Consider the following 22,341-nt stretch of genomic DNA (forward strand, 5'->3'; position numbering starts at 1 on the left):
TTTCTGTCCAGCCAAGAGCTCTCCCTCCACTCCACCATGGCCACCCATGAGGGAGAGCCCAGACCTCCAAGTGGCTACTCCAGCTAAGGAAGAGGAAGAGAACATGGCTACCAGGTCTACTCAGACCTCACACACGTGACTGGATCTCCGTGTCTCCCTCCACATCTGCTCTAGGACCCAGAGCCAACAAGCACGTGGGGGAGGGCCTTCTGAGCCCCCGGGGGAATAGGAACTGTGGCTGTCACTGGCCCTTCACCTCCCACTTGCTTTGGGCCCCAAGGGGAAGGTTGCTTCCCTTCAGCAGCTGGAGGAACTCACCCACTAGCCAGAACCTGTCCCAGGCAGCCCCCAGTCACCAGTATACTAGCTCCTGTCTTCTGCCCAGCCAGGGTGAGGGGCAAAAGAGAGGCAGGACCCAGGAGATTTGTCTGCTCAGCCTGCTTCTGCCGTGCTGGCCTTCTTAGTCTAGACCCTTCGACTGCCTGCACGCCCTGAGCTAAATCTGCATGGGTGCTGTCCCTTCACCGAGCAAGGGCAGTAGCAGGACATGGTAGAGAGCACAGGGCATTCTGTCTGGCATTCTCGCACCCCACCTCCACCGCACTCGCTCGGTGGGACCTAACCTACTTCCAGTGGCATTCCTCTCTGTCCAGTCGGCACCTGGAGCAGGGTCCCAGAGACCAGAGTCCGCTCATCAGCTTCTCCCAAGAAAGGAGGCGCGGGGGCGGGGGCGGGGGCGGGGAGGGTAATCGAGTCCAGCTGATTAGCACTCCTCAGTGAGCAGTCCCGGCCCCCTGCCCTCCGCCCTGCCCCTGGAGCTGAGGTCCTCACGGACCTGAGTGGGGCGGCGAAAGAAAGCAGGCCAAGGCAAAGGTTCCTGGAAGGCGTCTTTAATCAGGATTTGGTAGTACACAAGCTCTCCGGATTGTCTGCATGAACATACAGGGACTTTAAAAGGCACAAGATCCCTCGCACAGCGACGCCTGACGGCGGGGCGCCCCCAGCCCCGCCCGTGCACGGCCGTGTGCGCGTGGGTGCGTGTCCGTGTCCCACCCCCGTGGCGGCGCCGCGCGTGTGCGTGTCGGTTTCAAGTGTTGGATTTGTACAGTACTCGCAGTCTGGGGTGGGGGTGGGGGGCTCAGTGCATGCTTTTCTACCCGGGTCCGGGGCCCCTGACGCCGCTATATACACTAAGGAGGACGCACCCCGGAGAGAAACAGGGAAAAAAGAAGAAGAGAAAAGAAAAAGAAAAGAAAAGAAAAGAAAATAAAGAAAGAAAAAGAAAAAGAAAAGAAAAAGCGTCCCATCTTCGTGTGTGTGGTTTTGAGTTTCTCGTGCATGCTTAGGCTGGCCGGGGTAAGGGAATAGTGCAAGCGTATAATACAGTATTATTGCAATACAAAAGGGGGCTGAGGAAAGACTTGGGATGAGAGGGAGGGGCGCTCAGGAATAAACCGGCTGGGGCTGGAGACCTCCGGGAGGGTCTTCTCGCCAACCCCCCTCCCATCCCTCGCTTCACCCCATCCCCGGGAGGGGGATAAGGGGTCTTTGTAGGGAGGGAGCTCAGTTAGGTCCTGGGGCTGAGTTTCCCCACACCACCAGTCCACCTTTCCCGGGGCAGGGGCCAGCCCCTCTCTGCGTCAATACTGTCAATCAACTCTAGGGGCCCCGGAACCCGCCCCTTCCCCCACGGAAGCCCCTCCACCTGGGGGAGGGGTCGACGGAGCAAGTGCAAAGGAAGCAGATGTTGGTCCCTGAGTTTTATTTTCGGGGGTGGGGAAGAGTTGGAAGTGGGGGCATGTTTGGGGAGCCCCCCAGGGCCCTTAGTGGCGGGTTAGGATGGGACAAGGGACGCGGACTGGAGCATGGGCAAAGGGGAGTGGGGTTGGGTGGCTCTGAGAGACCTAGGCTCAAAGTTTGGCTCTCCCCTCAACTCTGGGCTCTTTGGCATCCAATGGCAAGGCCAAGGGTGGGGACAGCCCTATGGGCGGTGAGGTAACCGGAATCGGGATGGGGGTCGGGCTCTAGGAGCCAGCTCCTCCCAAATCCCCCCTCCCCCGCCCCTGGTCTGCACCCTAACCCTGGAAGCACTCAGGGGCGAGTTCCTCCAGGCCAGGGACCCAGCGGCCGCGAGCCCGCAGAAAGGAACAGCAAACAAAACCGAGAGCGAAGGCAGACAGCGGGGGCGATAACCCAAGAGAAGGATTTTAGCAGCAGGCAGCTTGGCGGGGCGGGGACCGGAGCTGGGGTCCCGGGCAGGCCGGGTGCGGGGCTGGACGGGGACTCCGAGGCCGGCGGTACCGGGGACACGCCAAGTAGCAGCTGGTTAAAAAGACCGAACGTACATTCGAGGTGCGACGGCCGCAGGGGTTGGGGTGGCGGGGAGGACGGGCCCCGGGGCGGGGACAGAGCTGGAGTGGGCGACAGACGTCCCTTACAGTTAGAGATCTGCGACAGGGGCTCGGGGGCGCTCCGGGTCGGGGCTGCTGTTTGCTGTCCGGAGAGTGGGTGAAGTGTACGCGAGGCTGCGGGGTGTGAGCGTGCGTGTGCGTGGGTGGTCATTCTCCCCACCGACAGCCTGTGCAGGATCCGAGGGCCAGTGGTGGGGTGACAGGAAAACCCAGGGGAAGGAGAGGGCTGAGGAAGGTTCCCCGATTCCTTCCCCACCTCTTCTCGGGTGGGCTCAGGGGCCTCCCAGGTTGGGAAGTCCACTGAGTATGTGTGGGGTTATCTGAGGGAGATGGTCCTCAGCCTTGGGGCCTCTCCCTTAGGGAGAAGGATGCCTTTAAATGTCAGACAGCGTGGGGCGGACGTGGCTCCCGCCCTCCAGTTAGGAGCGTCCCATATCTAAGTGGAGATTGAGGTACAGCAGAAATTGCCCTTAGATGTGTACACTTGCACCCCAATTGCCACATCAACTCAAGGACAGCGGAGAACACATCATCTGTGTCCCCAACCCCAACAGAGCATCCCAACCTCCAATGGGAACCACATCCCTCCCAAGCATGGTTTCTCCCCAAACCACCCATTAACACTGACACAGCCCCCTCTGTCCTCCTCAGTGGCCCAGGCTCCCCCACCCCTGTCTCAACAGACAGCACCACCCTGCCCCAGAAAAAGAGACCAAGACAGGGCAGAGGACAGAGGCAGGAAGGAGGGTGCTGGGACCAGCCTGGCTCAGAGGTGCCACCCCACAACCCACTGGGAAGGGCTGGGTCTGGTTTTCCTCTAACTAGAAATGCCGAGAGAGATTGGTTATTGGGCTCAGGGTTAGTTGTTGGGATGAATGCTGAGTGGTTATTGCTGTGGCCCAAGCTGCCTTGAGTGTATGGGGTATGTCTTGATTACGAAGAATTTAATACAGCATTTTTCACTGGCCTACAGTCCTCAGGACACCCTCTCCCACTGAGAAAACACTGGCCCTATCAGACAGTTCTGCTCCACTCACAATGAAAAAACCCAATGGCTTCACACACTGAGCTCACCCCGGTGACATGCACACTAGCACACACACACACACACACACACACACACACACACACACACGCTCACACACACACACCACCACCACCACCACCACCACCACCACCACACCCCTCTAGCTCAGCAGCTAGCTTTCTAAGTGGCTGCCTGCGTGCCTGCTGAAGAATGGCCTTGCTTTGAGAGCTGCAGCCCTGGACAGAGGAGGCAGCGAGGAGTCCTCAGGGCCACCGAAGTCAGGTCACCAGCTCTTCCCAGAAACTGCTGTGTGCGTGCGTGCGTGCGTGTGTGTGTGTGTGTGTGTGTGTGTGTGTGTCCGATAATTAAAAATTTGGAGAGTTCACATTAAAAATTGGAAGACAGTGGTAACAACGGGCTGAGCTGAGCAGAGCGACTGGAGTGGGGGGTTCCTTTATGGTAAATTGACTGGCACTGTTTGGCCTCCTGTATGAGTTGGTGACACCCTATCAAAGTCTCCTGTCAGTGCTCAGCAAGTGATGCGGAGTTCTGCTGGGCCTGACCCCTCAGATCCTCCAGGGGGACTAAACTCGGGTCCAGGTGCCTGCTTTCTTACGGTATCTTTGTCTGCCCACCTAATCTTCAGCGCTGGTCCAGGTGCCTGCTTTCTTACGGTATCTTTGTCTGCCCACCTAATCTTCAGCGCTGGTCCAGGTGCCTGCTTTCTTACGGTATCTTTGCCCACCTAATCTTCAGCGCTGCTGTACAATACTTGGGGCAATGTGGGACCAAGGGGGTGGTCATAGGACCAAGACAGAGTCCAGCCAATTCAACTGACCCCAGTGCTCTGGGGTGCCTCATATCTGGATGCAATGCCATGCCAAGGAGAGATTGGGACAGGACAGGATGGTTCAGAGACAACCCTCCTCTTCCTGCTGGAGGGGACCAGCAGGAAAACAACACCCAGACCAAAATATCTAGAGATTCCTGTGGAACGAGAGCTCAGTTACTCAGCCTCAGTGGCTTTTCTATTAATTTATGTTCTTGTAAAGGGAGTATCTGGTTAACCTATGAAATGCAGTAGCATTGAGATTATCTCATAGGTTAGTATGGGGTTCAAGTGAGTTAATTTTGTCAGGTGCCCAGATCATGGCCTAGCACACAGGAAGCACTGTGTGCCAGTGACAGGATGAACTACAGAGCACCCGAAAACACCACTATATGCAGGGTGTGGGTACCAAGTATGAAAACACCATGCTTTAAGCATGACCAAGAGGGCTGCCCACTGGCAAAGCTGGCTTTGGAGAAGCTGTGCACCTCCCCCTGGCACACACCAAATATGCTCTGTTCTCTGGGAAATTCTCAGAGGAAAAGCGACTGATACCACTACAGGCTCCTCCTAGCCCTACACACGGAGACTCAGCCCCAAACCACGCAGAGCTCCATCCAGTTCCACATGACCACGGTCTAACACAGTGGCTTAGAGGAGACTTGAGCAGTTTGAAATAGTCAGAGCAGCCCCACCCCAAAGACACAGTCTGTCAAGATCACTTCCGGTGGGCTTACAAATTCCTCCACCACAGAGGCCAATGCAAAAGGATGCCTTCTGGAGGGCCAGGCATTTTGAGTGTTGTCCTTTGTGACTGAGAGGTGGGGGACAGATTCCCCCATCCCGATAAGCTTGGGGAATAATTATATGAATATAATGCTAAAACTGAGGCTCAAGCCAGTGCCATTATCTTTGACTAAGCATTAAGGCACTTGGGGATCTCAGAACACCTCAGGGACAATTCTGGCCACTGAGGTGGAACTCTGCTCAGGTCTGGTGGTGGAACACTCTGGAAAGGAATGCCAGATAGCAAAGTACTTGGTGTCATGGAACCCCAGCACGGCTGACTTATGGAGCAGATGAACAGAGGACCCCTGCTGCTGTCACATGGGAGAGGAGGGCAGAGGGTAAGGGGAGGGGGCAGTGCTGGAAGCAGGGCGGGGCTGCTGTGTAGCCCCGCCCCTCACCTTGTGCTATGTGTTCTGTTCTTTCTCAAGGAGTCTCCACGGACTCCCTCCCACAACTCCTGCCTGGGCAGAAGGCAGAGCCATCTAGAACAGCCCAGAGGGCAAGAGAGCCCTGGGATGGAGGACATTCCAAAGTGAGCAGCCTGGCTTGAGAAGGGCATATGGTTAGAACTGGGGTCTGGCTTTGGTTGCTACATGGAAGAGATGCTCTTGGCCCAGGCATTAGTGTTAAAAAAAGAAAAAAAGAAAAAGAAAGTTTTAGAGAAGTAAGTTGGTCATGTGCACATGTGGATAGCTTGGCTCCTGGCCACTAGATATAAAGCATCCCCATATTGGTCCAGGAGCCCTAAGACCTCTACTAAAATCAGGGATATTTGAGGAAGTTGATGGACCACAGGGTGGGGAGGAAACAGAGGTCAGAGGGAAATGCATAAATAGCAGAGCAAAAATAGGGACCTAGGAAGCTACTGAAGACGACACACACACACACACACACACACACACACACACACACACACACAGCTGCAGCACCGTGTAACTGCAGTAGGTGCTGGTCATACCAGGGTCTACATAAGTAGCATTCTCTGGAATTGTGCCCGACACAGCCTGAGCATTCACCCCTGACAGCCCTGCTGTGTGTACAGTCACGGATTAGCACGCTCACATGGGTACGACACATGTATTCCCCCAAGCTCACCAAAACACATGGTCTGCAAACTCTCTAGCCTCCTCCCCTCCCCCATCACCAGCCTTCCTGGCAGCCTCCTCACCACCACGCCCTAAGCCTTGCTGGCTGGCATGGGCAGGGATGAAGAGAGGAAAGAGTGGGGTCCCTGCAGTGACAGGTTGGGGAACTGAGAAGTGGGCAGAAGGGGAAGGGACCGTAGGGTACACTCCCAGCAGTGTCTAGGTCCTCTTCTGGCCTTCCTACCTTGTGTCCTGTCTGCACCACACCCAGGGACCTCCAGGGAGAGCCCCTGAGAGTGGCAGATCTGAGCTGTCTGTCTGGGACTTGTTCTGAGACAAGATGTCCCTGTGCCCAGGATCTGTCGGGTCCTGGCTCCTTTACCACATTCTCCATATTGCCTGCAGGTTGGTCCTTGGGAACCCCTCTATCCATCCCCAGCTCCTGAAGACAAGCCAGTCAGGCCTCTCAGGCAGTGACACAGAAGGGTCTTGGGGATGGTGTGGATGTGGAAGGAAAGGGTCTCTGACCTTGGTGGTGGTGGCATGGGAAATGTTCACTAGGTCACAGGGCCGTCCACTCCCCACCACTGAGTATAGACACTCTCTCACCACACCCCCAGCCAGGTTTGACCAGCCTGCATCACACTCCTAGCCCAGATCAACTAGACAGACACAGACGCACATCAGCAGAGGTTCGAGTCCCAACAACCCGTCAGGGTGGATCCGACCCAGCCCCACCAAGACACTACAGAGTAAACAGAACCTGACCCCACAGCCAGACTGTTCCCCCACACCTTGGTTTCCCCTGGACTCCGGAGCTGCTGGTAGCTCCATCTCAGGGCCCCTGTCCTTTCCAACTGCGCCAGCACACCACCCCCTCCCTGCACCATTTTGGCTGGCCCCTAGCAAAGGAGCCCACCCGGGACAGAGTCTCTGGGGACAGAGCCTCTGGTGGGGCGGCAGTTTTACAGTATCTCGGGCCAGCCTTCTAGGGGGGCGTATTGCACGTGGGTGGGATGGGCTGTGCGGCCTGTGATTATTGCGTCCTGGGAAGGAACCATGGTCTCTGTCTGCTCCCCAGCCCCCCCCACCTGCCCCCTCCAGGAGGGGGGGGGGCCCAGCCTAGGTCTTGTGGGTGAACCGCGCCCACACCTGCTGCAGCTGGGACCGCGAGATGCGGAGCACCGAGGGCACGAGTCTGTGGTTGCCGGCGGCCAGGGGCGCGTGGCGCCGGTGGGGAGCACGCACGGGGCTGCTCTCGGCCGAGCGGCTGCGCTGAATGAGGGAACCGGAGGAGCCCGAGGAGCCGCCGCCGCCGGGGTGAGGGTAGTGCTCCGTCTCCAGCGTGGAGGAGGAGAACACGGAGGACGCCAGTCGTCGCAGGGGGCTGTACCGCGGGAGGGAGTGCCCCGAGAGTCTGTCCTCCTCCAACTGAAAGAGACCAAGAGAGTGGAGGGAAAAGAGGCATCAGGCACAGACTGGACAGCTCTTCTCGGGGACCACCCACCGCTCACAGCCCCCGCGGCACCGGCGTCCCTGGCAGAGGGCGGAGGGCGCTGGAGGAGGGGGCGCAGGCTGCCCACCCAAGGTCCAGCCTCGGAACTGCCAGCGCCCTGCCCGCCTCCTCCTCTCACAGCACGGTCTCTGGGTGAGAGACCTTGATCACTCACCTCCTCCGGGAAGCCTTCTGGGCTGGAACCTTCCAGTCAGGAAGGCCCTTTTGTTGGGTCTCTTAGCCAAGTGCCGCCACCCTTCCTAACCCAGCCACACCCCACACTCCTCCAGATCATTTTTAACATATTTGCGGTGCTGGAGCTTGAATCGGGGTCTCCTGCTTGCCTAGCAAGTGCTCTGTCAGTGAGCTATGACCCCCAGCCCGCCTCATGAGATCTAAAACATCAAGCTCCCCCCTCCTTGGCACCCTCAGCCTCCTTACAGGAGGTGTCGGGAGGTGTCAGGAGTCTAGGGGACAGTGGATGAACTCTGGAGTCCAAGTACTCACACTTATTTGCAAGAAGTCAAGAGAGTGTTTTGTTTGTTTTGCAGTTTGGGGGATGGAGCTCAGGGCCCTGTGCTTGCTGGGCAAGCCCTCTACCAGCAGAGCTTTTGAGGTTTTTTTGTTTTGTTTTGAGATAGGGTTTCACTCTGTACCCCACACTGGCCTAAAACTCACTATGTAGCCCAGGCTGGTCTCTAACTCTTGGCAATCCTCCTGGGTCTGCCTTCCAAGCGCTGGCATTACATGCACGGGGCATCACCCCCAGCACCAAACCAAAGATGTCTTAACCCCAACTTTCTATCACTTACTGCAGGGTGACCCTTGACCTCAGTTCTCTGTGCCTCAAGTTCTTCCCCTGTAAAATGGGGTAAAAGTGGCTGCCACCTCCTCAGGTTTGAGGACCAGATATGCAGGACACTTACAGCAGTGAGGGACTGTGTGTTCAGGAGCCCTTCAAAGACACTCTTCAGAATGACAAGCCCAGAGGGTTGCTGAGCTGGGGGAGGGGGGCTACAAATTAGTGGTGGCCCTAAGAATCCCTCTTTGTGCCCTCCTGTCCCCAGGGACACAGGGGACACTTCCCAAGCACATGGGGATGGACATGGTAGCCTGGTGTCTGCAGACTTGGTCTCTCCTTGTCCCTCGCTCTCCCTGCGGCTGAGGACTGGCTGGGCCAGCTCTAGGGGAATGAAGGGGCAAATCGGGAAGGGACTGGGGCCAGCCAGCTCCAGCATGCATTGCTGGTGTCAGAAAGGGGGGGTCACAAGAGACCCCCTTCGGGGAGGGGACAGGGGGAAGACTTTAACAACATCATCTGCTCCACACCACATAGTTTCTTTCCTCCGTCAGCTTCTTTGGGGGCCAAGTTTGGGCTCCTTATTTTCTGTTTACAGTGAGATGGGGCCCAGACGCCCAGAGGCTCCTCTCACGGCATGTGTGGGTGTCTTGAGTACAATACCCAGTCAGAGTTTATTCCCCATCCAAGAGGCCTTAGGAGCTGAAACTGGATCCCAGCATGTGCCCTGCCTGCTCCAGGCCAGGCATCACTTGTGACCACTCACTCGTCCTCAATACCCAGTGTGAAGTCACCTTTGTGAGGACACCCCAGCTTCCCTCATAAGTCCCTAGAGCAGATGAAAGTTCTTCCTTCTCCTGATGGTCCTAACTGTGAGTGCCCATCTTCCAGCCCGTCCTCCCGGCCCACTCCTCTGGACTGCAAGATCTGCCCTGAGGACTGAGAAGGAGGCCTTGCTCATCTTTGTTCCCAGGCCCAGCACACTGGCCAGCTCCTAACAAGGCAGCGTTTTAGTGACTTTGCAGCAGACATCTGTGTGGTTAAGGTATGCTAGCCTGCTGTGCTATTGACCTCCAGCATCTAGACAAGACACAGTCAACCCCAAATCATTCCCTCTGCATTCCCTCTGTCCAAGCTGAGCTGTCTCCTTGGCTCCTGCCAATTTGCACCTGGAGGGAGCCAGGTGTTCCCATATCCACGCTATGCACACCAAGGAACAAGCCAACGCCTAGCTCCACATCCGCTCCCACAGCTGTTGGTTACTGCGTTCATGTGGTAATGACTTCTGCAGGGACAGTTCACACATCAGACTCAGAGCCTGCCACACCAGGTCTAGGAGGGATTCCCGGAAGAAAGGTGGTGGAGGATGGGGTGGGGGTGTTCTTTCTAGTCATCCAGGAATGGAGAGGAATCTCACAGGTTTATTGCAACGTGTAACAAAGCACGCAGCCCCAGCCTAGCCCAAAGCGCCCCGTGCCCCGCAACATTACCAAGTGAGCACACGCCAGTCCAGTTTGCTCCCTGTGCCTTGGAGAATGAAGGGCTTGCCTCACCCTGATGTCCTGAAATACATACAGCACGTGTCCTGTCCCATCTGTCTCACCCGTAGGCACCCAAAGGCACTATGGACATGCCTGCGGGCACATCTGCCAATGAGGCCAGCCAGCTGGTGTGCCAGGCATGTGCGTGCACACATACACATTCAGATGCTCCAGGCACTCTGACCCTGCGCAGACCGTCTGCTTCTCTGACCTGCATTGGCTTCTCTACATGTTAGACACGCACGCCTTAGACTGGGCTCCCAGGCGGAGACCCTGACCCAGCTGCCTGGTGTCATGTCCCAGCTTGACCATTTAGCGGCTCCAGCCAAAAAGCCTGCTCATTTATTTCAGGTTACGACTTTGAGGCTCTTTCCCCAACTTGTAAGCCAAGGCTGCCAGCATGTAGTGTTGCTATGAGGACCGTTCACGGAAGTCCGCAAGTGCGTGTCCCGCACTGGCTGCCATCTCTGTCATTTCCCTCATTGTCCTCCCTGCTCTGGTTCCCCCACGAGCTCCCAGATGCAATGACATGTGCACATCCGTCCACACCCACAAACAATGCACACTCAAGATCAGTGGGCTCAGACAAGCACACACGTAATTTAGAATGTTAAGCCACCTCAATTCTGCACAGTGTGGGGAAACTGAGGCTGGCAAACACCTCCCCCTCCCCTTACCCCACAGACACAGCTCACTTCCCTGTCCATGTTATACACCATGACTGCACAATAGGCCTGTCCCCGGTCCTGAAGGAGTTCCCCAGTGTTAGCATGACACCTAGGATGTACAAAGCATCCACAGGAGAGCCCAACCTGAGGGGAAGCTTCGCTCTCTTGGTCTGAGGCCCGGAAGGAGACAGTGGCCAGCCCACAGAGACCAGGAAGGAACAACAGAAAAGAGAGCCGATTTTATCCGTGTTTTCCTCCCCTCCAGCACCACGGTCTACGCCCCAACTCTGCGTTTCCTGGGAGCCCGTCCCCTGTGCCTGTCCCTTTGGTATCTCTGCCACCTGGCAGATAACAAATGTTCGGAGGTGCTGATTAGGAAGAACAGGGAGTGAGAAGTCCTGAGAACATCTTGTTTGTCCCCTCCTTCCCCACAGCCGTTTGTGGGAACATTGGTCATGGCCTGATCATACCAGCCCGCATACTGCCAGAGCGAAGCCTCCACATCGGGCGGCTGGGGTCTCACTATTTCCAAGTACAAGGCAAAGCCAGATATTCTCCAGACTGTGAACCAGAGCATCACTTCTAGAAAGGTTCTCCTGACATGAGCAAGGCCCAATGCACTCCTCCCCAGAGCTGCCCTCTCCGAGGCACCCATGCTGTCCCAGGCCAGACCTCCCAACCGGAGTGCACGGCAGAGCTGGTTCCTAGGCTGTACCTAGGCACCACACAAAGCTCCAACATAAGACCACCAAGTAGAACAAGCCTCAGGCCCTGAGACTGTGTAAGAGATGATGTTCACTGCTCAGTCAGAGGTCAGCTGGCATGCCATAAAGAGAAGCTTGGCCAGAACAGTGGCTGCAAACCTATTCTGACAGGGTTGTCCTTAACAGGAAACATGACACACACACACACACACACACACACACACACACACACACACACACACACCAACCACCGTTGCCACCATGAGCCATGCTTCAGATCCTCAGCATTTCCAAATCCTTTACCCTCCCACCCTGCTTCTTCAGCCTATTCCTCTAAACCAGGTAGAGTTGTGTGGGCCTGTAACCTCATACGCTCTGAAGGCTGTCAAAAGGACTGGAAACCAGCCCGGGCCACACAGTGGGACCCTGTCTCAAAACACCAAGAGGAAGAGAAGGAGGAGGAGGAAGAAGAAGAAGAGAGAAGGAGGAGACACTGAAGCCAGACAGGGCTCCCAACATGTCTATTCTTGTGAACTCACTATGCAGCTTAGGATGACCTTGACCTGCCAATCTTCCTGCCCCTACCTCCCAAGTACTGGAATTACAGGAGTTTTATGTGGCACTGGGAATCGAACCCAGGGCTTTGTCCATGCTTTCCTGTCCGGAGTCTTCCCTGGCTACCATCAGTCATATCCCATCCTGATTTTGCTCACCTCTCTCCCTATTTCTTCTTCCACGTTCTGGTTCCTCTGGTCAGGATTAAGGACTCCCTTTTCTCTTGCTCCTCTATATGTGAGCATTTCCTAGCTACTGCCCCAGCTCTTGGACCCCCCACCCTACATGTGGGTGACAGCACCCATTCCTATGGTTCCTATGAGTTCAGGTGATATCTCTCTCCTGAGCAACGGGTAACACAGCATGGTCATCCTTCAGATATCAAGAGGTCACTGTGCCCAATCTGAATCCACACACACAAAGCCACTCAGCATTGTTGCCATCAGAAGCCCGGGCATCTAGTAAGATATTGTCACCCCCAACCTGCCCTCCATCACAGCCTTTCTGTTCTCCATCCATCCACCTTGCCCCATGTCACAGTCTACACAGGCCACCAGGGGACTCCTGCCACTGAGGATACCTGGCCTTCCTGCTTCTAACCTTTTACCCTTTCGATTCATTTTCTTTTTTTTTTTTTTTAAGATTTATTTATTTATTTATTATGTATGCAATGTTCTGTATGTCTGCAGGCCAGAAGAGGGCACCAGATCTCATTACAGATGGTTGTGAGCCACCATGTGGTTGCTGGGAATTGAACTCAGGACCTCTGAAAGAGCAGTCAGTGCTCTTAACCTCTGAGCCATCTCTCCAGCCCCTCAATTCATTTTCTACAAAGCAGCCCAAGGGATTGCTCAGCAGCCTCAAAGCCACCACAGTGCCATACTATGTAAAAGTCTTCAGTGGGCTACCACGCCTTCAGGGTCAGTCCCATCCCTTCAGTGTGGTGCCAGAGCTTCCGTGACAGCCCCAGGACCTGCTTCACACCCTCATGGTACTGTGCTGAAGACTGCCTGACACCACAAGGCCTTTGTAGGCTGTCCCTGGGGCCCAGGGGGCCTTTATCCTGCTTTGTCACCTAGCTGTACTCTTCACAATGCAAGACTTATCCCACAACCTAAGCCTGTCTGTCCACACATGGTGTGGACCCTTCATACCTGTCTGTCTCCACACATGGTGTGGACCCTTCATACCTGGCTGTCTCCACACATGGTGTGGACCCTTCATACCTGGCTGTCTCCACCATGGCCCTGTCACTGCCAGGTTCCTAGGCCAGGGGGGCCACAATGGGGCACACAAGGCCTGCCTGCAGAACTCTGGGGGTCTCAGGATAGGAAAGTCATACACAAGCCCAGTCTTACCTGTCTCTGAGGGCCTGTGGGGTCCGACTCTCTCCGTCGAGGGCGGGGTCCCGAGTGCAGGGGTGAGTGGGAAAGGCTGCCAGGCGTGGGTGGCTGTGATGTCTCTGATCGGCCATCACCCTGACTCAGCTGAGGTGGTGCAGGCTGGGGCAGCATCTGCCGCAGGTCCTCCTCTGCCAGCGTCTGCATGCCACGCCCTCGGGGCCTGACAGCGGGCTCTGTCCCCAGACGTCTCCTTTCCTCACCCTCCTCAGGCAAAGGCCGCAGCTCCTCGGGTTCCTCGTCCGTGGTTCCTGACGTGCTCGGCTCAGCCCCAGGAGGGAAGTCCTTCAGCTCCGTCTCCTTGTCAATAATGACCCATTCCTTACTGTCAAAGTCTTCCTCCTCAGCCAGTGGCACCGAGCGGAAGGCGTTGCTCAAGGCCTCCTGCTCCACAGAGGCTGACACGTCCATCCGGCCGCTAGCCTGCCTGTCAGCATGGCCTGTGTCCACTGACAACATCTGAGCTGGCTGTGAGGAGCAGGCCTGTCGTGACGGTGAGCCAGGCAAATCCATCCGTGACCTGCAAGAGCCACCCGAATGGAGCTCAGTGCCGGCCTCTGAAGTCCCAAGGACATCAAGCCAGGGGCAGGGTAGGGTGTGACTCCTGCAACATGGCTTTCTAAGAAACACTTCAGTTATCCATCCACCTACCATGCATTCATTCAACAAGTATTCCTTGATGCTCACCATATCCCAGGCACACGAGCATGCAGAAAACAAGTCCATCCCTCTCCTCTGGGCTACTCCAGGGAAGCTAGTCCTTCCAACACTCAGCAGGTACTTACGCTCCATCTGTGGCTCCCTCCCGCTGCATCCAGGGCAAACGTACCAGCTGGCTCTTGAGTTTACAGATGGCTTCTAGCTCCACTACTGACACCCTCGGGTCCTGCCCAGCTGGTGCTTTTAACCCCAGGTAGGCTGGGCCTTGCAGTCCCCAGCCGCAAGTCAGAGTCTGCACTCCTTAGCCTGTACCCAGGGCCTCTCTTTCCCTAACCAGGTCTATCTGAGATCACCCACTTCTCCTTAACTGTCCACCCTCACCCCCACAGCCAGTGCCTCCATCCTCTGCTCTCCGACCCTACTCTGAAGCACTTCCTGGAGTGAACCCTCCCCTTCCTGCACGGACAGTTACTTGCCCCCACAAGGCACCCTGAGCCCCCACCACACCATGGACCTCAGATCTGCTGGTGTATCTGTCTTCCTTACAGATAGACTGTGACCTTTGCCTGGCAGGGCCTGGGTTCCTCTAACCTTTGACCTCAGGGCATGGATCCTGCCTGGGACATCTTCCGTCGTCACCTTGAACTATGCCTCTGACTCCTACCCAACACCCGGAACATCTGTTTGGCATGGTGCCAACCCCACAGGGAGGGTGCTTCTCATACGGTATGGTTGTGTGTGTGTGGTAAAAGAAGATGGTACATGTGGAGGAAGTGTTGGCTCCTGACCCCAGAACGCCAGGAAAACCAGGCCTAACTCCTCTGGGATCTGGGCTCCGGGCAGGGGCAGCGTTCAGTGACTCAGCTGCAGAGGGAAGATGTGTGGAGCGGATTCCCGTTAGCGCTTCTAAAAGATCCCGTCCAGCCTGCGCAGGCACCGCCCGATCCCACTCTACACCGTATTTGTATCGATTTGTTAGTAAGACTTAGAATAAAACACCATTGACGGAGGCTGCCCCGGGACTCCCTGCAAATGGCTGATCACATTCTTTTCCTGAGAGCAGTTTGTTCTGAGGGACATGAAGGACAGAAGGTAACGATACGGAAGGTGAGCTGTGTGTGCACGTCCCTGCGTGTGTAGAGGACGAGAGAGAGAGACAGAGAGACAGAGACAGAGAGAGAGACAGAGACAGAGACAGAGAGAGACAGAGACAGAGAGAGACAGAGACAGAGAGACAGAGAGACAGAGACAGACAGAGAGAGAGAGGCAGACAGAGACAGAGAGACAGAGAGAGAGAGAGAGAGACAGACAGACAGACAGACAGACAGAGACAGAGCTGGGACACCCCAGCCTCGTCTGCTCCACACTTTCTTGTGCCCCAAGTGCCACCAAGCCATCCTACCCCTTCCCTGCCTGTGACATCCTGAACCTTCTGTAACAGACACTCTCTCCAGCCCACCCCTTCCTGCCACTCCTGAAGGGGTGCTTCCTGTGACCCGAACCGACTTGCTCAAAGTTCCTGCTGAGCTGGCAGCTCTTCAAAACTGTCTTGCTCGGGACACTTGCCCCTCTCGTCTCCAGTCATATCCCTTCCTTACTTCTCCGTGTCCAGAACCCTCTCTACCAAGGGACCCCATGCTGCCATGGGTGGAGATGAGGTGTCTGGCGCCCGGCAGGACAGCCCAGGTAAGTGAGTGAGCTGTCACACACCCAGGGACCCAGCTCTGCCTGTGGTTTGTCTAGCTCCCAGACTGGCACTGTGTTCATCTGGGAGGTTAGGACAGTTTAGGGCAGGGTCCGGGGAGGGGCCATGGCTGGTGCAGGTCATTAGGAAAGATACTGAGTGAGTATCGGAAAGGCTGCCCTCTTCCTGCATGGCCGAATGGGCCTCCTTTCCCTTTCCTAGTGCACAGAAGGCCCTGGTCTACTATGGAGCAAAGGAAAACTCGTGACATTTCATCCTCCAGATGCCCCGATCTGGTGTCCCACCCACTCAGGTGGTGACTCGGCTAACCCCTGCCAGCTACACGCCACCCACGGCCACTTTACCCTCCTCCAACTTCCCAAAGGCCAATTCCCTCAGCGCCCCGCCCCCTGCCTCTCATTAGCCAGATTCCTGCTGGGTCCCCCCTGCTCTCAATTCACACCCCTTACACCCCCAAAACTTGTCCCACCCTGCCACCAGCAGCCACTTTAACCCCCTTTCTCGGCTCTCTGTCTGCAGGCCAAAGGCAGCCCATCTCTGCTGCTCCCCAGGCATCCGAGAATCGCTGTCTAGGAAAAAGTCATCTAGAACCGAGGCCTGGGCCCAGAAACTGGCCTGTCCCACTCTCTCCTCTCTGGATACCCCACCACAGGCCACCGACTGACCCCAATTCTGTTGAGCCTGACCCCGGGCCAAGCACACCCCCACCATGCTTTCTAGGGTTCCTCAACTCCTGCCTCATACACGAACTTTCACAGACCGCCACGCTGGTGAAGGCGTACGGGACCAGAGGGCCGTTGTCACCCCGACCCGTCTACGAACTCACCTCCTCTCATGCAGCTCTACCCGCCCATCAGCTGCTGTCGACAGCCTCTCCGACTCCGGGCTGTTGACCCTTCGGTAGCGTAGAGACCGTACTGGAGTTGTTGGGGAGTCTGGGGGGGCACGCACTGGGGAGCTGGGGACCCCTACTCCCCGACTCTGCTCTTCCTCCACGCAGGGGGTCTGTAGGAGAGGCGATGCTGTGAGTTGGGGCTGACAAGCTGGCTAAGGGTGAGAGGCTTTCTCAGGGGAGAAGAGACATGAGGCGGGGTGGTGGTGGACTGGGAGGATGGGGTCAAGGGCTGGGAACCCAGACGGGGTAGGTCGCCCACACTCTTCTGCCTGGGGGCAATTACTTTGCCGATGTTGATGCGTAGCTTGTTGCGGTTGACATCTGTCTCCTCCCACACTTCAGCCTCGGGACCCCCAGGGTGGGGCACAAGGTGGGGACTAGGGCCCAACCCCTCCGGAGGCCTCCCAGGCAGGATCGGGGGTGCGTTCTCCTGGTCACTCAGGTGCTCGCCCTGTAGCACATCCTCAGTGTTCTCACGAAGCAGGTCCCCGGGCACCGGTGTCACATTGACCACTCTGGAGAGGCCAGGGAGAGTCATGGGTAAGGCTGGCAGGGATGCCCTTCTCTCTTTTCTCCTTTACTCTCTGCCAGCACAGGCCCTGGGGACCCTCCAGAGTGGACACTCCATTGCCATCCATGACCCACAAGGCCTCTGAGACCAGATCATCCTCAAGTTGGCAGGGGCTGCAAGGAAATGTGGCCAGCAGGGACTAGAACATGTTCACCCTTGCTGCAGCCCGCGGTCAGTGTCTGGCTCCCTTCAGACCCTGGAACAAGTCTGCAAACACCCCTTTATACTCCTTATCCGGAGACCTTTTAAAAGAGATGTAGTTACTTTTATGTGTAAGAGTGTTTTGCCTGCATGTATGTATGCGCACCGTGTGTGTGCAGTGCCTGAGAAAGCCAGAAGAGGGCGCTGGGTCCCCTGCTCTGGAGTTACAGACAACTGTGAACCACCATGTGGGTGCTGGGAATCAAACCCAGGTCCTCTGCAAGAACAGCCAGTGTTCTTAACTGCCAAGCTATCTCTCCAGCTCCACGTGTTAGCTCCTTAATAAATTTTATTTACTTTCTTTCTGTTTTTGTTTAGTTTATTTTTATCTTTGTGAGTGTGTGTACACAAGTGTATATGACACAGTGTGCATGTGGAGGTCGGATGACAACCTTAGCTGTTGGTCTTCCTCCATCTTTAGACATAATTGTGGGGTGTGTGTGTGTGTGTGTGTGTGTGTGTGTGTATGCATGTGGAGGCCAGAGGTTGGTGTGTCTTCCTCTACGGTTCTTCACTTTGTTTTGTTTTTGTTTTTGTTCATATTTATTTATTTATTTATTGATTGGTTCTTTTCGAGACAGAGTTTCTCTGTGTAGCTTTGGAGCCCGTCTTGGATCTCACTGTGTAGACCAGGCTGGCCTCGAACTCACAGAGATTCGCCTGGCTCTGCCTCCCAAGTGCTGGGATTAAAGGTGTGCACCACCACCACCCCACATTTGTTTGTTTTATTTTTTGAGACAGGGTCTTACTATGTAGTCCTGGCTGATCTGGAACTTGCTATGTAGACCAGGCTGGTCTCAAATTCTCAGAGATCTGCCTGCCTCTGTCTCCTGAGTGCTGAGATCAAAAGTGTGTGCCACCACACCTAGCCCTCACCCTGTTTTTTGAGATAAGGTCTCTCAATGAACCTGGAACTTGCTATTTCAGCTAGACTGACTGGCAGCTAGCCCCCAGGATCCACTGAGGTAAGGTTCTCCTGTGCATCAGGCTGGCTGAGCTGCAAGCTTCCCGGGGGCTTTCTGGCCTTGTCCCCCATCTCACCATAGGGACACACGGATTACAGGGACACAATACTGTGTCCCCTTATGTGGGTTCTGGGAACCCTAACTCAGGTCCTCATGACTGGGCTGAGTGCTTTATCCACTGAGCCACATTTCCCAGGCTCCTCTCTGTTTTCAAAATAAGGTCTCCCTGTGTAGTCCAGGCTAGTCTCAAACTCATAATCCTCCTGCCTCATCCTTCCAAAAATGCTGGAAGTAGGTATGTACCATCATACCGCACTTCCCCAAGCAGCCTCAGCACAGAATTGGGCCATCGTGGTGTGCCAGCAATTTCTATGATACCTCCCTCCCAAAGGTGGCCCTGGATTAGGTGATGTGACGGCTATTCTTGGTTATCAACTTGACTACATCTGCATTTAACTAAAACCCAAATGACTGGGCACACCTGTAAGGGAGTTTTCTTAATTAAATAATTTGAAATCCATTTCTAATCTGGATCTTTAAAGTGGAAAGCTACACCTTGAATCCAGATCTTTCAAAATCTGAAGATCCACTTTTAATCTGGGCATGCCTTCTGCTGGCCACTTACATAAAGCACATGGAAGAAGGAAGCTTGCTCTCTTTGCTGCTTCTTCAGGATTCTGATGTATACTGAAGACCAGCTGAGACATTCAGCCTCAGGGGCTGAACAACTACTAATTCTTGGACCTTCCATTGATAGATAGCCATTGTTGGACTAGCTGGATCACAGCCTATAAGTCATTCTAATAAATACATTCATTCTATCAGTTCTGGTCCCCTAGAGAATCCTGGCTAGTAAAGGTGGGAACGCTTCTTAGTCAAGAGCCTCCCCAGGTACCCTTCTACGTGCCCCACATTTCAGAAACTACTTCCCCGCATCGGCTGAGGCCCTGTGAAGACAGGAACCAATGTCTCCCTGAGCCCCGGCAGCGTTCGGATGATGTAAGACATACATGTTCGTTATTTACAATGAGAAAGGCAGACTGTGGGGTTCAAGTTGATCCACCAGGATTTCTTCCTTAGTCAAAAGCTCTAAATGAAGAAGGTACCCACTCCATGCTTACGTTCAAGGTAGACTGTGATAGGACAGCCAAGCATCCAGCATAAAGATACAGCTAGGGATGTCCAAGGAGGATGAGAGGGCTGGCTTCTGGGGTGACGGCTCCAGGTGAGGGTCACTGACCACCCCACCCACCCCGATGCCCCCACTCAGACTCACCCGAACATGGCTGCTGTCTGCCGGGTGTTCTGCTGGGGTGGGGTGGAGGTGCTTGTGGACAGGAGGGCGTCGGTGCCCGCCTTCTCCCAGTCAAAGGCCTCATTCTCAGCAATGCCCCGCTCCTTCATGCTGTTCTCAAACACCGACATGATCAGCTGCAGCGGATGGGGGCAGCGGGAAGATAGAGGGGTGACCCCAGGGCCGGCCAGGTGGAAGGGGTAATAGCCAGGATCGCAGTGGGGGGAGATGGGGGCTTCCGGGCCAGGGATGGGCCGAGAGGGGGCACTGGAAGAAGTGCTCATTGACTTTAAATGAAAACACAGCATAAAGCAGTGTGCAGATTCTCCTCTTGAATTAAGCCCCACCAGATGGGTGCTAGTCCTCTGAGACCTGTCCTTCGAGGACAATCTCCAGACTCTGCTGCCATTTCTGTCATCTGAACAGGCACATCAGTGGCCCTGAACCACTGGGTTCCCTCATGGTCTTAGGACTCTCTGCAGGCTACTGCCTCTGATGGGTGCCTCTCTCACAGTCCTCTCCTGGCACCTGACTCACTCCTATATAGTTCCCCTGTCAGCACTGGGCACAGAGCATCCATTTTGCATCACTTCTTACATGCTTCCCTGTCAATTCTACATCTCTAGCCATCATCCCAGGGCTCAACAGGTAGGTGTTCATAACTGTGTGGACCAAGGGACTCTCAATGAGGCTGAGCCAGGACAAGAAGTCTGGGGTCAGCTCCACCAGCAACTGGGACGTCGGGTTCAAGAGGTAGCAGGTAGCTACAAGACCTCTGAGAAGCCCAAGCCATTCAGCATTGGGCTGGCTCTCTTCAGAGCCCAGGGAAGGCACTTGATGATAGGGTCCACTTGCTTCAATTTCTGCTGCTGTGTGATTGACACTCTCCAATTCCCCTCACTGTGCAGCACTGTGCCTCATCCAGAGTGGCTTCTGGGCAAACACTGATGATATGTCTCTACATTCCCTCAACAGTATGATAGGTCCCATGAGGTGTGGTGATGGAGTTATGGGGAGAGCATTAGACCTGGAGTCAGTGTCCTTCACCACAGTGATGTATATGAGGATGGTGCCATGAAGTTATTGAGAAGCTGGAAAATTCCTATCACCTGGTCATGTGACATTGTAGAACAACATTAACCCAGTGTGTGGTGGTGCTGGTATCATCAGTCATATGATTATGCAGTACATAACACTATGTGTTTGATTTTGGTTTTTGTGTTTATTTAAAAAATTATGTGTATGTTTGTGTGTGTGTGTGCGTGAGGGGGTGTTATACACATGAATGCAGGTGCCTGTGGGTGCCAGAAGATGTGAAACTCCTGACATGGTGCTGGGAATTGAACTTGGGTCCGCTGCAAAATCAGCATGTGCTGTTGACTGATAAAGCATTTCTCTAGCCCCGATCTTTGTTGTTGTTGAGAGAGAGTCTCCCTATGTAGCCCAGGCTGACCTCAAATTCGTGATGCTCCTGCCTCTGCCTCATGAGTTCTGGGATTGCAGCTGTGAATCACCACACCTGGCCAATTATTTTTAAATCACTATTTTAGAACATACACCTTCTACTTACAAAAGAGAAGTTTACTGGGGTTGGTTATGCGGTTATGTTAGTGGAAGGTCTGCTTGCTTAGCATGCAGGAAGCTCTGGGTTCAGTCTCAGGCACGGTAAAACATGGGACATGGTGTTACATGTCTAAAATCCAGCCCTTGGGAGGTGGAGGCAGGAGGGTCAGAAGTTCAAGGTTATCTCCAGCTATATATTGAGTTTGAGGACAGCTGGTCTACATGAAACCCTGTCTCAAGAACAACAGAAACTGTAATTTGCTACAGCATGCTATGTTAGGCCAGGAGAAGCTTGAGAGTCTCAGGTGCACTGCGTCTCTTGTCTGGATCATTATCTGATCTTGTCTGCCACACTGTAGGACAGGGTTGATGAAGGGAGGGCCTGTCCAGGTTTGGGAAGTGAGCTCTACAATGGCTATACAGTGAGATACTAAGGACAGTCTGCCCCCGTCACTAAGCAATGTATTACTGTCTGAGCCCAGCCCCGCTCTTAACCGTGATGTCTATCTAATCTCGGTTCCCATCTCTGAACAATCATCCCAGTTGGCTTCCTGCAGAGTTCCGCTGACAAACATCATCATATCATGGTCCTTCCCCTACCCAGGCTCTCACTATGTACCCCAGCTGGCCTGGAACTCTCTATGCAGAGCAGAGACCAGGCTGTCCTCAAACTCACAGAGACATCCACCCCCACCCCCACCCCAAGTGCCAGAATTAAAGATGTGTATGATCATGCCCCTGCCCCAGACCCTTATTTTGAAGCTTGAATGTGGTAACACATGAACAGTACTTATACTGGGGAGGGTCAGCTCTTGAGAAATCTTAGCAGTGACTGCTGTTTGCAAGAGCAAGAACAGTTTGGTATAGTTAGAAGTCCAAGGGGCAGATGCAGGGGCATTGAAGTATGCCAGGCTACAGGGGTGGGGGGCAGTCACTGTTGGGGGCCAGTGACCTCTGAGTGGTGCCCCAGGCTGGGGGTCGCACCTGGTAATCAGGCTTGGTGAAGTAGTCAAGGCTGGCGATGTGGTCCAGGAAGAGATGGAACTCGGATGGCATGTGCTTCAGGAGCATCCGGTGCTCGTACTTCTCCTTGATCATCCCCACCTGCTCCTGGAGGGGAGCGGACACAGGAGGTAAGGCCCCAGCTAGTCCCCTCCGCCTCTTCTACCCAGCTGTGGGGGCCT

The 22,341-nt window shown here is 55.0% G+C and overlaps 1 protein-coding gene across 2 annotated transcripts in view; it reads right to left on the minus strand.

The window, feature by feature from the left end:
• Positions 1-22,341, minus strand: part of Ttbk1 (tau tubulin kinase 1) — a 44,225-nt gene that overhangs the window by 10,747 nt on the left and 11,137 nt on the right. For both annotated transcript variants that reach the window (XM_059243902.1, XM_059243901.1), the window contains exons 9-13: positions 22,142-22,267; positions 19,577-19,731; positions 16,847-17,078; positions 16,495-16,673; positions 13,262-13,823 (exon numbers count right to left, since the gene is read on the minus strand). In XM_059243902.1, the coding sequence (XP_059099885.1) occupies positions 13,262-13,823; positions 16,495-16,673; positions 16,847-17,078; positions 19,577-19,731; positions 22,142-22,267 (1,254 nt within the window). The remainder of the gene's footprint in view (positions 1-13,261; positions 13,824-16,494; positions 16,674-16,846; positions 17,079-19,576; positions 19,732-22,141; positions 22,268-22,341) is intronic.

The sequence above is a fragment of the Peromyscus eremicus genome, chromosome 16_21 (genome assembly GCF_949786415.1).
Source record: "Peromyscus eremicus chromosome 16_21, PerEre_H2_v1, whole genome shotgun sequence".
Classification (NCBI taxonomy): Eukaryota; Metazoa; Chordata; class Mammalia; order Rodentia; family Cricetidae; genus Peromyscus; species Peromyscus eremicus.